The sequence below is a fragment of the Oreochromis niloticus genome, linkage group LG20 (genome assembly GCF_001858045.2).
Source record: "Oreochromis niloticus isolate F11D_XX linkage group LG20, O_niloticus_UMD_NMBU, whole genome shotgun sequence".
Lineage (NCBI taxonomy): Eukaryota > Metazoa > Chordata > Actinopteri > Cichliformes > Cichlidae > Oreochromis > Oreochromis niloticus.
Window position 1 is genome coordinate 35356235 of NC_031984.2, and position 15342 is coordinate 35371576.

General features: G+C 42.5%; 1 protein-coding gene across 5 annotated transcripts in view; it reads right to left on the reverse strand.

Moving 5' to 3' along the window:
• The window catches only part of renbp (renin binding protein), a 29100-nt gene extending 24787 nt beyond the window's left edge, over positions 1-4313 (reverse strand). Inside the window, exons 1-3 of one of the 5 annotated variants that reach the window (XM_025901713.1) lie at positions 4144-4302; positions 3628-3749; positions 1988-2135 (exon numbers count right to left, since the gene is read on the reverse strand). In XM_025901713.1, coding sequence (XP_025757498.1) covers positions 1988-2063 — 76 coding nt within the window. In that variant the 5' untranslated portion in view covers positions 2064-2135; positions 3628-3749; positions 4144-4302. Of the gene's footprint in view, positions 1-1987; positions 2136-3627; positions 3750-3938; positions 4021-4143 lie in introns of those variants that run through there. The other 4 variants (XM_025901712.1, XM_019350012.2, XM_005458786.4 and 1 more) reach the window with 4 other exon arrangements.
• Positions 4314-15342: the final 11029 nt, after the last annotated feature.

Genomic DNA, 15342 nt, shown 5'->3' on the forward strand with positions numbered 1-15342 from the left:
GCCAGAATGCTTAACTCTGAGGTACTGTCACAGTTGTCTACATACCTTTCTCACTTGACCCATGAGCAACAGTTAGACATTGAAAGGCTTGTCAACATTCATTTAAAACTCTTTGGGGACATGCCTTCCCATACTACTGTAATAGAGCACGACATTGATGTTGGGAATGTAGTGCCTATTAAGCAGCATGCTTACCGTGTGAATATGGCAAAAAGAGAAATGATAAACAAGGAAGTTGACTATCTTCTGGAGCATGGATTGGCTATTCCAAGCTATAGTCCATGGAGCTCTCCGTGCCTAGTTACACCAAAATCAGATGGAACACCTCGCTTTTGCACAGATTTTCGCAAAGTAAATGCAGTAACAGTGCCTGCTTTCTTCCCACTGCCCTGCATTGAGGACTTTATCAACAGCGTCAGATCTGTGAGTAAACTTGACCCTCTTAAAGGTTATTGGCAAAAAGAGCATCAGAAATCTCAGCTTTCGTAACACCTGATCACTTTTTACAATATACAGTAATGGCATTTGGAATGAGAAACGCTCCTGCTACCTTCCAGAGGTTAATGTCAACTGTATTATCTGGTGTGGCAAACTGTAATGTTTATCTTGATGATGTGGTCATCTATTCTTCCAACTGGTCAGAGCATGTCGCCACTTTAGCCACTGTGTTCGAGCGTTTAGCTGACGCTTCCTTGACCCTCAACTTGGCTAAATGCAAGTTTGGTAAGGCTACAGTGACCTACCTTGGAAAGGAAGTTGGGCAGGGCAAGGTTCATCCTATCAGTGCCATCCTCAACTTTCCTGTGCCAACAACATGCCGTGAGCTGCGCAGATTTTTGGGGATGGTTGGTTACTACAGGTGTTTTTGTAGGAATTTTTCCGAAGTTGTAACACCACTGACAAACCTGTGCAGCCCAAAGGTACCATTCATTTGGAGTCCTGAGTGCCAACATGCTTTTGAATGTGCAAAAGGTCTCCTGTCGAGTTCACCTGTTCTTGTTGCTCCAGACATTTCTAAACCATTCAAGCTTGAAGTGGATGCCAGTGAGGTGGGGGCTGGAGCTGTTCTTCAAGATGATGGACAAAGAGTGAGTCATCCTGTCTGCTTCATCGGCAAGAAGTTTAATGCTCATCAAAGACGGTACTCAACAGTTGAAAAAGAGACTCTGGCCATGTTTCTGGCTCTTCAACATTTTGACGTGTAAGTGGGATCTACTTCACAACCTGTGGAGGTCTTCACTGATCACAATCCTCTCGTGTTCCTCTCCCGTATGTATAACAACAATCAACGACTGATGAAGTGGGCTTCAATTTCACAAAACATTGAAATAAAGCATAAGAGAGGATGTGACAACATTGTGGCAGATGCCCTTTCAAGGATGTTATAGTTGACAAACTTAGACGTTTGTTTTTCTGGGTGGGGGTGTTACATCCCCCAGGAGGATGTTGGTTTTCTTCTTTCAACTAACTCTTATGTTTTGTCTAGGCTCCACCTCTGTCCTGATTGGATGCTGCTCACAGAATCAAGCTAATTGTCAATCAGCAGAGCACTACTTAAGGCCTGTGGAGCTTTGTTTCTGGGCCCTCTGGCCATTTTGATTGCCATTTCTGTGCAGGCTTGTATGCCTCTTGACTTGTATGTGCCTTTTGTGTTTTCATGTTCAGACTGCCTGTAGGGGAGAGCTGCCCTTTGTTTTGACGCCCTGTTTTCTCCTGTTTATGTGTTGTAAGGTAGGTTATGGTTATAGGTTGTATATTTTGTTTTCTTTGGAGTTAGGTAAGTTTCTTTTATTTTCATATCAGGGATGTTCTGTTTGTTAAGTTGGCCTTGGCTCTCCCTGAAGTTAACCCTCAGTCTGAACCAGAATTTCAACGCTAGCATGAAATAAACCTTTTAAAATTACCTTCACTATTTACCTTTATGTTAGTCCCTTCAAACCCCCTAGACTAGCCAGGGGACGCAACATAACACAATTACAAGACATACCGATGACGCGTCTGCAGACACTGAAAGTGGATAGTTTGCAGTGCATCTTCATGGGTCTACGGATATTAGTGGACATTCCCAACTCTTAGCCAGTGTGTGTTTTATGGATAGAGACTCCATCAGAGAAAACTTTGTATTTTGCAAGGCACTGCCAGAAAAAAACAACAGGACAGGAAATTTTTCAGGTTACAACTGAATATCTTGAACAAGCAGAACTTAAGCGGGAAAACTGCACGAGTGTCTGCACTGATAGAGCAGCAGCCATGGTCGAGCGCACCAAAAGCTGCGTTAGCAGAGTCAAAGTGATTTTACCAGAACGAGGGATAATTATGTTTATGAGCCAGTTTCCCAGGATCTGTTGCCTCAGCTCCTTGGTCTGCCTTCTCAGAGCCTTTTTATGTTTCTGTGAACTCTTTTGGAATTGGATGCCACGGGCAGCCAGCAACTTCTAAGACTGTTTGCAGTGTTCCTCTGCCTGTCTCTCTCAGGTCTCTTGGTTACACTACCCCATGTGGGGCTACCCCAGAGCCTGTGCCTAACTTTATACCCATTCCTGCTCCCAGGGTCTGGGTGGACAGTCTGTTCTTGCACCCGTACCCATTCCTCGGGTGGGGATCAGACCAGTCCCTGAACCCACTCCTGTTCTTGAGGTGCTCCAGGGCAGCCTAGACCCAGCCTGCTCCTTGGTTGAGGGTGGCTGGTGTTTGGCCAGTACCTGCAATCATACCTGCTTCCAGGGTGAGGACAGCCAGGTCTCAACATCTGCCCCAGTCGCCAGAAGAGGCAGCTGAGCGCCCTGAGGGTGCCCGATTTGAGCTATGAGCACGCTTGTTGCCAAATGCAGTGATCAGATTGGTCAAATCTGTTTATTTGGATCCAAAACATCGGAAAATCAAGCTTGGTTCTTAAAAAATAAATGCAGCAGATTCATCCATTAAGAATAGGTGAGTCTGAAAAATATTTTTAACACAAACATTTTTTATCATGATGTAAATTTGTTAATCTAGCTGAAGGTAAACATCGAAAACATAGTCCACAGCCAAAAAGTGTCTCGAAACCTTACACGTGACATCAGTTCATGTCAAATATCTGTAGACATTAACACTCAGAGGAAGCTTTTTGAAAGTAAAAATGATCATATTTGTAAAATTACACATTAAAAATTGTGTGTAAAAGGGACTTTTTTTTTGTTGAAATTGGTTTGTATTTTTGTGTAAATTAGAGCATTCCTTTGTCTGATGTGAACAATAACTTATTACCATAGTTTATATCACATACATTTGTGAGGTTTTTGAATTTAACCTCTCTCCAGGGGGGCTTTAGTTTTCTCATAATAACCCCACCTACTTATTATTAGATGACCAAAGACTATTAGAGAGATAACTTTATGCCGCAATAGCCGACAATAACAATGTCATCTTAAATTTAAAGTAGCAATATTAACTGTACTAGCAAGGTATACCATTTGGTTTAAAAACTATTAATTCCACCCAGGATTTCTAATTTCTTTTCTCCCTGAGTTGCAAAAACAACAGAAAACAATTTCCGTGCTGGCAGCCATGTCAAAAGGACTGACGGTGCCTTTGGTGGCCATCTCAATGCGTTCATATTGTGAAAAGGACTAATAAAGCTGCCATTACCTTAAGCAGAAATAGTGAATAGTCTGTCCGGCTGCTCCGTTCGCTAGCTCTGTTAATCACATGATCAGATAAGGAAGTGGACAGCGGGTCACGTGAAGTGCTGCAACTTTGCCATCTAAACACTGAAACGTACATAAGCGCAAATCATGTGAACCCTATAAGACAACAATGCATAAATTCAATGAATATATATATATATATACACACATATATATAATGTGTGGCCTTTCATATATCATGCGCTTTTTTTCCAGATATTTTTTATTAGTGGTGTAAAAGGAGAGAAAAGTCAGATCAGTGGTGGTTCTCACTTCTGCATTTTTCAGGGGTGATCTTGTGTATGTAAGTAATGAAGATTACTTCATTCCAGCTATTGACCATCTTGCCCATCCAGTCAAAGCGATCATATTCCCATTTAAAAAAAACAAAAACAAACAGGCATGTTACCGACCGGCTGCCAGTTAATCAAATTAGATGCAAAATGTTCCTCCAACTGTTTTGTTTAATACCACTTACTTTTGCCTTTTGTCGCCCTGTGGGGCAGGGTGGTGGCTCGCATGGGGAGGCGACGTTGACGGTGACGGGAGGCGGGTGGAGAATGACTGTCTCATCTTGCCTCCTGTATTTCTGTACAAACCTGAGGGGAAGATCGGTGAGAGCGCGCACGCTGGGCTGACAGCAGCACGGCTGGAGCCGCGCGATAGCTGTGTAAGCAAGTTCACATAAACGCAACATCATACCGCTCGGTCTCCTCACCAGGACGAGTGCTACACACCCCCGTCACAACTTTCTGAGACGTGTTTCTGTCAACACATTTGAAATTAGCTTCTTCTTTCTTTCTTTTTCCTTTTTTTTTTATTTATAAGATTTCCAGAACTGTGTGATCAAATTAGAGGACCTCATCTCCCCATCATAATGGTACCATGCCTTGTAATTATTTAGGGAATATGCAGCTGTAGCTGAAGATGAGAATCTGGAACAGTTTATATGAGAAACAGAAAAGTCTCTACCTGACGTTACTCTACTTTTATTAGGAGTATTATACCATAAGAGCAACAGGCTGGACTCTTCTTCAGGTCATTTAATGCAGTTTCATTAATTACCTGATGATTGAAAATGTTCTCACAGTATTCTTCACTTACTGACTGGCTGTCATATCAGTTCCAGTTTCTTGCTGATATCTCAGTTTCTTACTAACACAAAAAAGGGAATAAAAAGCAAAGCCTGACATTTATGGTTCTAACTGTCCTCAGATCATTAACAAGATTTTGGCTGATCCACCAAGTTTCTCACCCCACAAGACAAGATCCTGTATGGAGCTCATGACTGAGGTTGATTGATGGTCAATTTATATTTTTTTGCCTTTCTGAATAATTGCACCAACAGTTATCACCTTTGCACCAGTAATTGTATCTGTAATTAATTGGCTGATTGGCTGTTCTGGACATGCTGTCCAGAAAAGCCAATGGTTAAAGACTTGACTGATTCTTTTAATTTAGTTCGATGTGTGTCTGCACCCACACAACAGTGTGGCCACACTCTTGATCTGGTTTTAGCGCATGCATTGCCTTTTTTTAATCTGAAAGTCTCTGACCCTCTTTTCTCAGATCATATGTCAGTTCTGTTTGATATCTCTTTATCTAGAAATGAATTCAGGGGGCATGTCTCTGTTCAGCCATCTCGTTTGTTAAATTCTTTCATGGCAGCACAGTTCTCCACCTACTATAATCAATTCTTCATTCCTGAGACACTCCAAAACGTAGAGGAACTCAGTTCTTGGTTTCATACCACTTGTCAGACTGCCTTGGATATTGTTGCCCCTCTAAAAATCAGGCATCCTAAGACTAAGTTTGAACCCTGGTTGAACGATGAAACCCGTGCTGCGAAGCGTGGATGTCGTAGGGCTGAGCGGAGATAGAAAAAAGATAACTTACAGGTTTCTTTACAAAATTTAAGAGAGTGCTGGGCCTTATATCAGCTTACAGTAAAAGAAGCAAAGCGAAAATACTTTGCAAACATTATTATGGTGAATTATCGGAAACCACGTATATTGTTTAAGTCAATTGAGTCTATTTTAAGCCCTCTTTCTGCTCTCAGTTTTGAGCCTTCACATGAAATGTGTGAAAAGTTTCTGCACTTTTTTATAAACAAGGTAGCCTCGGCTAGGGCGCGGATTATTTTGCCCACATCTGATCCCTCTGATCCTCCAATTTGCTCAGCTGTCTTTCAACAGTTTGAGTCGGTTACTCTTGCTCAGCTACAGGAGGTGGTGGATCATTAAAGCCTGTAGGCTCACCTTATGATGATATCCCTCCCCGTTTTCTGAAAGAAGTTTTTTCTACCATAGGTTCAACTATTTTAACCATTTTAAATAGCAGCCTTATCTCAGGTGTGGTTCCAAAGAATTTCAAAGATGCAATTGTGCAACCACTTCTTAAGAAACCTGGGCCAGATACAAACGCTGTTGAAAACTTTAAACCAATATCTAAGCTGCCATTTTTATCTAAAGTCTTTGACAAAGTAGTATATAACCAATTGATCCCGTACTTGAATGCACAAAATGTTCAGGAGATTTTCCAGTCTGGTTTTAAAGCAATGCATAGCACTGAATCATCACTTTTAGAAATTTTTAATGATATATTTTTTATCATGTGATTCTGGTGAAAGTGTCATTCTTATCTTACTCAATTTAACTGCTGCATTTGACACTGTAGACCATGAAATTTTAATATCGTGTTTGGAGCAATGTGTTGGTATAACAGGTATGGCTCTGAAATGGTTCAGGTCTTACTTAACAGATCGAACCTTTTCAGTTTGCTTAGGAAACTGTGAGTCCTCCTGTGCTCCATTGTCTCATGGAGTACCACAGGGTTCCATTCTGGGCCCTATCCTGTTTTAGCTTTATTTACTTCCCTTGGGCTCAATTCTTAGGAAACACAGACTCTCTTTTCACTGTTATGCAGATGACTGCCAGATTTATGTTCCTCTTAAAGAGAAAGATGGGTTGTCTGTAAATCGCTTGCAAACATGTCTGGAGGATGTCAAGTCGTGGTTGGCGCTAAATTTTCATTGTTTTAATGATTCTAAAACTGAAGTAATGGTGTTCAGACCTGCCTCCACTGCTGTTGAATTGCAATCCCTGAAATCGTTCTGTAAACCAGAGATTGTAAATCTGGATTTTAAAATGGATCCTGAACTTAAGCTTGAAAGCCAGATCGGGTCGGTTGTAAGGTCTTGTTTCTTTCACCTGAGGCAGCTGGCCAAAATTAAGCACTTTCTTGCGCGACAGCAATTTGAAACAGTAATCCACGACTTTGTAACCGTTCGGCTGGATTACTGTAATTCTCTTTGTTATGGGGTGAGTCGATCTTCTGCAGCTAGTTCAGAATGCTGCTGCACGTCTTTTAACTGGCACTCGTAGATGCGAACATATCACCCCAGTTTTATATTCACCTCATTGGCTGCCCGTGCATTTAAGGATCCATTTTAAGCTGCTTTTACAGGGAGTGCAGAATTATTAGGCAAGTTGTATTTTTGAGGAATAATTTTATTATTGAACAACAACCATGTTCTCAATGAACCCAAAAAACTCATTAATATCAAAGCTGAATGTTTTTGGAAGTAGTTTTTAGTTTGTTTTTAGCTTTAGCTATTTTAGGGGGATATCTGTGTGTGCAGGTGACTATTACTGTGCATAATTATTAGGCAACTTAACAAAAAACAAATATATACCCATTTCAATTATTTATTTTTACCAGTGAAACCAATATAACATCTCCACATTCACAAATATACATTTCTGACATTCAAAAACAAAACCAAAACAAATCAGCGACCAATATAGCCACCTTTCTTTGCAAGGACACTCAAAAGCCTGCCATCCATGGATTCTGTCAGTGTTTTGATCTGTTCACCATCAACATTGCGTGCAGCAGCAACCACAGCCTCCCAGACACTGTTCAGAGAGGTATACTGTTTTCCCTCCTTGTAAATCTCACATTTGATGATGGACCACAGGTTCTCAATGGGGTTCAGATCAGGTGAACAAGGAGGCCATGTCATTAGTTTTTCTTCTTTTATACCCTTTCTTGCCAGCCACGCTGTGGAGTACTTGGACGCGTGTGATGGAGCATTGTCCTGCATGAAAATCATGTTTTTCTTGAAGGATGCAGACTTCTTCCTGTACCACTGCTTGAAGAAGGTGTCTTCCAGAAACTGGCAGTAGGACTGGGAGTTGAGCTTGACTCCATCCTCAACCCGAAAAGGCCCCACAAGCTCATCTTTGATGATACCAGCCCAAACCAGTACTCCACCTCCACCTTGCTGGCGTCTGAGTCGGACTGGAGCTCTCTGCCCTTTACCAATCCAGCCACGGGCCCATCCATCTGGCCCATCAAGACTCACTCTCATTTCATCAGTCCATAAAACCTTAGAAAAATCAGTCTTGAGATATTTCTTGGCCCAGTCTTGACGTTTCAGCTTGTGTGTCTTGTTCAGTGGTGGTCGTCTTTCAGCCTTTCTTACCTTGGCCATGTCTCTGAGTATTGCACACCTTGTGCTTTTGGGCACTCCAGTGATGTTGCAGCTCTGAAATATGGCCAAACTGGTGGCAAGTGGCATCTTGGCAGCTGCACGCTTGACTTTTCTCAGTTCATGGGCAGTTATTTTGCGCCTTGGTTTTTCCACACGCTTCTTGCGACCCTGTTGACTATTTTGAATGAAACGCTTGATTGTTCGATGATCACGCTTCAGAAGCTTTGCAATTTTAAGACTGCTGCATCCCTCTGCAAGATATCTCACTATTTTTGACTTTTCTGAGCCTGTCAAGTCCTTCTTTTGACCCATTTTGCCAAAGGAAAGGAAGTTGCCTAATAATTATGCACACCTGATATAGGGTGTTGATGTCATTAGACCACACCCCTTCTCATTTCAGAGATGCACATCACCTAATATGCTTAATTGGTAGTAGGCTTTCGAGCCTATACAGCTTGGAGTAAGACAACATGCATGAAGAGGATGATGTGGACAAAATACTCATTTGCCTAATAATTCTGCACTCCCTGTATTTGTTTTTAAATGTTTGTGCCCCTCTGTACCTCTCTGAGCTTCTTCATCCATACATACCTTCCCAGTCCCTCAAGTCGGCAGACCAGCTCCTCCTGAGTGTGCCCAGGACTAATCGTAAGCTCAGAGGGGATCGGGCGTTTGCTGTGGCAGCACCAAAATTGTGGAATGAGTTGCCTTTACATGTTAGAGAGACACCTTCCTTATCTGTTTTTAAATCACGTCTTAAAACATATCTATTTACCTTGGCTTTCAGCACAGCAGGACTTCTTGATGCATGCTCAATCATCCAGGTAAGTAAATATCATCCAAGTGACTTCTTCAGTCTCAGCTGACTGCAGGTTTCCCCAATCTTATAAACAGTACATTTGCATAATGACTGAAACTAGCACCACTGAAGGAACAATGGGCTGGGAGGTCAGTTCCTTCATCATAATTATGCAAATTCTCATGACTATTGATCAAAGAACACTGATCAATGGCCATGAGTCCCATTCACAGAGAGCTGGGGAATGGCTGCAATCACAGCATTGTAAGATGGTGACAGATGTACCCTTAGGCCCCCTCCTCGATTCAGAGATGGTCTTTCCTTTTTCATGTAAATGGCCTCCTTGACTCCGCACTCAAACCAGCGTCCCTCCCTGTCCAGGATGTGTACATCCTCATCATTGAAAGAGTGTCCACTGGCCTGTAGGTGTAAATAGACTGCAGAGTCCTGGCCTGACAAGTAACTGCCAGTGAAACTAGAGTTTTATGAACCTCACAGGAATTTTGTAATTAGGTAAACAAGAGAATTCAGGTTTCCGGATGCTTGTCTAACCATGTAAATGTTTAAGAAAACTCAATAACAACTTTTAAAGAAGAGAAAATTCATAAATGTAGTCATCATATCTCTGAGTTTCCCAAACCTTTCTTTTTACAGTGAATGGTTGTAATGAAAACAAATATAATTAAAGCTGCAAGCAGCGATATGAGGGCCCTCGCACCCCCGGCACGTCGAGCCAAGCCCAACACCTAAAACCAGCGCTTCCGATCTGATGTCACATTGATGGAATTCATGCATTTAACCACCAGCTAAAATTTCATCTCATTCAACCATTATTATAGTCGTCCCACTAGGTGGCGCTCTAACCATTACTGACAAATGGCATAACAAACATTTCCGAGCTCGAGTCTCATCACGCCTGCGACCTTTGGGAGAGATTGGACATTGTGTTTTTGAGCGACAGCAGGTTACTGCTTTTTGGCGAGTGATTGAAACTCCACGTGCCGCCATGACCACCCCGTTTCCCTGAACGTAAAAAGCTTCGCAATTTAACATCACAAAGGTCTTTAGATTCCACACACAGGAGATCGCGTAAATCTAATGAAATCCCTTGGAGGAGTTCGTCAAAGTATGAGGCCTGAAAAGAGGGGAAAATGTCGCCAAATTTACACATTAATTTTAAAATGGCTGACTTCCTGTTGGATTTGGGATATTGCTCCAAGAGACTTTTTTGTACATCTTGATATCTCCAATAAGCTTGCCAGGTTTCAAACTCATACATAAAACACAGAGCAGGGCTGTTGTTTTGAAATTTTGTAGGGGCGCTGTGGAGCCATTTTGCGCTGTTCAAGGAAAATGAACATATAAAAAGAAATCCCTCATCACATTAGAGGTGTGCGCCAAATTTCAAGACTTTTTAAACTTTTCAAGCCCCTCAAAAGCCACTTCATCTTTCATGGTGAACTGCGTTGCCACCAGGGTGCGCCGTTCAGTTTATAGTCACAATTTTCTCACTGAAGCATCAAGAGGGACTGATGGTGATATTCACCGCTTTTGAGGTGGCCACGATGAACCTGTGAAAATCAGTACAACAAATGAAAGACATGACATTTCCTGGTGCCACTAGGTGGCGCTCTACGTATTCCTGACAATGGGCATATCAATCTGTTCAGGGCGGTCTGACATCATCCCTGTAAAATCTGGTACTGATCACATTGGATTTCATTGAGTTACACTAATTTGTTTCTTCATGGCGAGACCTCAATGTTCGCCATGCTGCTGGGGTCACACCCTTCAGCGAAAACTCACAGTTTTCTCTGTAACCCAAGACCAACTCCTTAAGGCTTTCCTGGAGAAATTTGAGGCTGCAGATGTCACCCATTACAATACTGTACCCCAAAGTGTAAAACATGACATTTCCTGTTCCCACTAGGTGGCGCTGTCCCTGATGTCAAATATGGCAGTTGAAATATGTTCAGGGGTGGAGCCTTATCATATGTGTCCACTTTGGTCAAGGTCGGACAATGTATGACAGAACGAGAGGCAATAAGATTTTCATGGCGAGTCATCGAAATTCGCCGTGGCGCCACGGCCTCACCGTATCCCGAAAACTCAAAAGCTCCGCAATTTAACATGGCCCAGGTGTGTAGTTGACACTGACCAAATATGAAGCTTGTACGATGAAATTCCAATGAGGAGTTCGCAAAAGTTCGAGGCATGGAAATGGCAAAATTAGAGCCAAAATGTCACCTTCACTTCCAAATGGCGGACTTCCTGTTGGGTTTGCGTCAATGGGCCACAGACTTTTTTGTTCGTCTTGGCATGATACACATGTGTGCCAGATTTCAGACATGTAGCTCAAACGATGTGTTCGTAGGGCTGCATTTAACAAGGCATAGGTGGCGCTCTAGAGCCATTTCCCAGTGCTCATATGTAAAACCAATAAAATACAAAATTTTTCACCAGACCTGGCATGTGTGCAAAATTTCAAGAGTTTTTGAGCATGTTAAAGCCCTCAAAAAGGCCCTTGTTTTGCCTGAATAATAATAATAATAATAATAATTAAAGCTGCAAGCAGCGATATGAGGGCCCTCGCACCCCCGGCGCGTCGAGCCAAGCCCAACACCTAAAACCAGCGCTTCCGATCTGATGTCACATTGATGGAATTCATGCATTTAACCACCAGCTAAAATTTCATCTCATTCAACCATTATTATAGTCGTCCCACTAGGTGGCGCTCTAACCATTACTGACAAATGGCATAACAAACATTTCCGAGCTCGAGTCTCATCACGCCTGCGACCTTTGGGAGAGATTGGACATTGTGTTTTTGAGCGACAGCAGGTTACTGCTTTTTGGCGAGTGATTGAAACTCCACGTGCCGCCATGACCACCCCGTTTCCCTGAACGTAAAAAGCTTCGCAATTTAACATCACAAAGGTCTTTAGATTCCACACACAGGAGATCGCGTAAATCTAATGAAATCCCTTGGAGGAGTTCGTCAAAGTATGAGGCCTGAAAAGAGGGGAAAATGTCGCCAAATTTACACATTAATTTTAAAATGGCTGACTTCCTGTTGGATTTGGGATATTGCTCCAAGAGACTTTTTTGTACATCTTGATATCTCCAATAAGCTTGCCAGGTTTCAGACTCATATATAAAACACAGAGCAGGGCTGTTGTTTTGAAATTTTGTAGGGGCGCTGTGGAGCCATTTTGCGCTGTTCAAGGAAAATGAACATAGAAAAGAAATCCCTCATCACATTAGAGTGTGCGCCAAATTTCAAGACTTTTTAAACTTTTCAAGCCCTCAAAAGCCACTTCATCTTCATGGTGAACTGCGTTGCCACCAGGGTGCGCCGTTCAGTTTATAGTCACAATTTTCTCACTGAAGCATCAAGAGGACTGATGGTGATATTCACCGCTTTTGAGGTGGCCACGATGAACCTGTGAAAATCAGTACAACAAAATGAAAGACATGACATTTCCTGGTGCCACTAGGTGGCGCTCTACGTATTCCTGACAATGGGCATATCAATCTGTTCAGGGCGGGTCTGACATCATCCCTGTAAGATCTGGTACTGATCAGATTGGATTTCATTGAGTTACACTAATTTGTTTCTTCATGGCGAGACCTCAATGTTCGCCATGCTGCTGGGGTCACACCCTTCAGCGAAAACTCACAGTTTTCTCTGTAACCCAAGACCAACTCCTTAAGGCTTTCCTGGAGAAATTTGAGGCTGCAGATGTCACCCATTACAATACTGTACCCCAAAGTGTAAAACATGACATTTCCTGTTCCCACTAGGTGGCGCTGTCCCTGGTGTCAAATATGGCAGTTGAAATATGTTCAGGGGTGGAGCCTTATCATATGTGTCCACTTTGGTCAAGGTCGGACAATGTATGACAGAACGAGAGGCAATAAGATTTTCATGGCGAGTCATCGAAATTCGCCGTGGCGCCACGGCCTCACAGTAACCCGAAAACTCAAAAGCTCCGCAATTTAACATGGCCCAGGTGTGTAGTTGACACTGACCAAATATGAAGCTTGTACGATGAAATTCCAATGAGGAGTTCGCAAAAGTTCGAGGCATGGAAATGGCAAAATTAGAGCCAAAATGTCACCTTCACTTCCAAATGGCGGACTTCCTGTTGGGTTTAGGACATGGCCATAATAGACTTTTATGTGCGTCTCCGAACGTTAGATATGTGTTCCGAGTTTTATACATGTAGGTCATACCCATCTCGGGGGCTCGCGTTTCTCATTTTTCTAGGTGGCGCTACTGAGCCAATTTTCCCTGGACATGTCTACGGACATTAAAATACGTAAATTTTCACCAGACCTGACGCGTGTGCAAAATTTCATGAGTTTTCGAGCATGTTTAGGCCCTCAAAAAGCCGATTCATTTGCCGAAATAATAATAATAATAATAATAATAATAATATAATAATAATAATAATAAGAAACAGAGCAGATACAATAGGGCCTTCGCACTTTTGTGCTCGGGCCCTAATTAAAGCTGCAAGCAGCGATATGAGGGCCCTCGCACCCCCGGCGCGTCGAGCCAAGCCCAACACCTAAAACCAGCGCTTCCGATCTGATGTCACATTGATGGAATTCATGCATTTAACCACCAGCTAAAATTTCATCTCATTCAACCATTATTATAGTCGTCCCACTAGGTGGCGCTCTAACCATTACTGACAAATGGCATAACAAACATTTCCGAGCTCGAGTCTCATCACGCCTGCGACCTTTGGGAGAGATTGGACATTGTGTTTTTGAGCGACAGCAGTTACTGCTTTTTGGCGAGTGATTGAAACTTCACGTGCCGCCATGACCACCCCGTTTCCCTGAACGTAAAAAGCTTCGCAATTTAACATCACAAAGGTCTTTAGATTCCACACACAGGAGATCGCGTAAATCTAATGAAATCCCTTGGAGGAGTTCGTCAAAGTATGAGGCCTGAAACAGGGAAAATGTCGCCAAATTTACACATTAATTTAAAATGGCTGACTTCCTGTTGGATTTGGGATATTGCTCCAAGAGACTTTTTGTACATCTTGATATCTCCAATAAGCTTGCCAGGTTTCAAACTCATACATAAAACACAGAGCAGGGCTGTTGTTTTGAATTTTGTAGGGGCGCTGTGGAGCCATTTGCGCTCTTCAAGGAAAATGAACATATAAAAAGAAATCCCTCATCACATTAGAGTGTGCGCCAAATTTCAAGACTTTTTAAACTTTCAAGCCCCTCAAAAGCCACTTCATCTTTCATGGTGAACTGCATTGCCACCAGGGTGCGCCGTTCAGTTTATAGTCACAATTTTCTCACTGAAGCATCAGAGGGACTGATGGTGATATTCACCGCTTTGAGGTGGCCACGATGAACCTGTGAAAATCAGTACAACAAATGAAAGACATGACATTCCTGGTGCCACTAGGTGGCGCTCTACGTATTCCTGACAATGGGCATATCAATCTGTTCAGGGCGGTCTGACATCATCCCTGTAAATCTGGTACTGATCAGATTGGATTTCATTGAGTTACACTAATTTGTTTCTTCATGGCGAGACCTCAATGTTCGCCATGCTGCTGGGTCACACCCTTCAGCGAAAACTCACAGTTTTCTCTGTAACCAAGACCAACTCCTTAAGGCTTTCCTGAGAAATTTGAGGCTGCAGATGTCACCCATTACAATACTGTACCCAAAATGTAAAACATGACATTTCCTGTTCCCACTAGTGGCGCTGTACCTGGTGTCAAATATGGCAGTTGAATATGTTCAGGGTGGAGCCTTATCATATGTGTCCACTTTGGTCAAGGTCGGACAATGTATGACAGAACGAGAGGCAATAAGATTTTCATGCGAGTCATCGAAATTCGCCGTGGCGCACGGCCTCACAGTAACCCGAAAACTCAAAAGCTCCGCAATTAACATGGCCCAGGTGTGTAGTTACACTGACAAAATATGAAGCTTGTACGATGAAATTCCAATGAGGATTCGCAAAAGTTCGAGGCATGGAAATGGCAAAATTAGACCAAAATGTCACCTTCACTTCCAAATGGCGGACTTCCTGTTGGGTTTAGGACATGGCCAATAGTAGACTTTTTGTGCGTCTCGAACGTTAGATATGTGTTCCGAGTTTTATACATGTAGGTCATACCATCTCGGGGGCTCGCGTTTCTCATTTTTCTAGGTGGCGCTACTGAGCCAATTTCCCTGCATGTCTACGGACATTAAAATACGTAAATTTTCACCAGACCTGACGCGTGTGCAAAATTTCATGAGTTTTCGAGCATGTTAGCCCTCAAAAAGGCCGATTCTTTTGCCGAAATAATAATAATAATAATAATAATAATATAATAATAATGAATAATAATAAT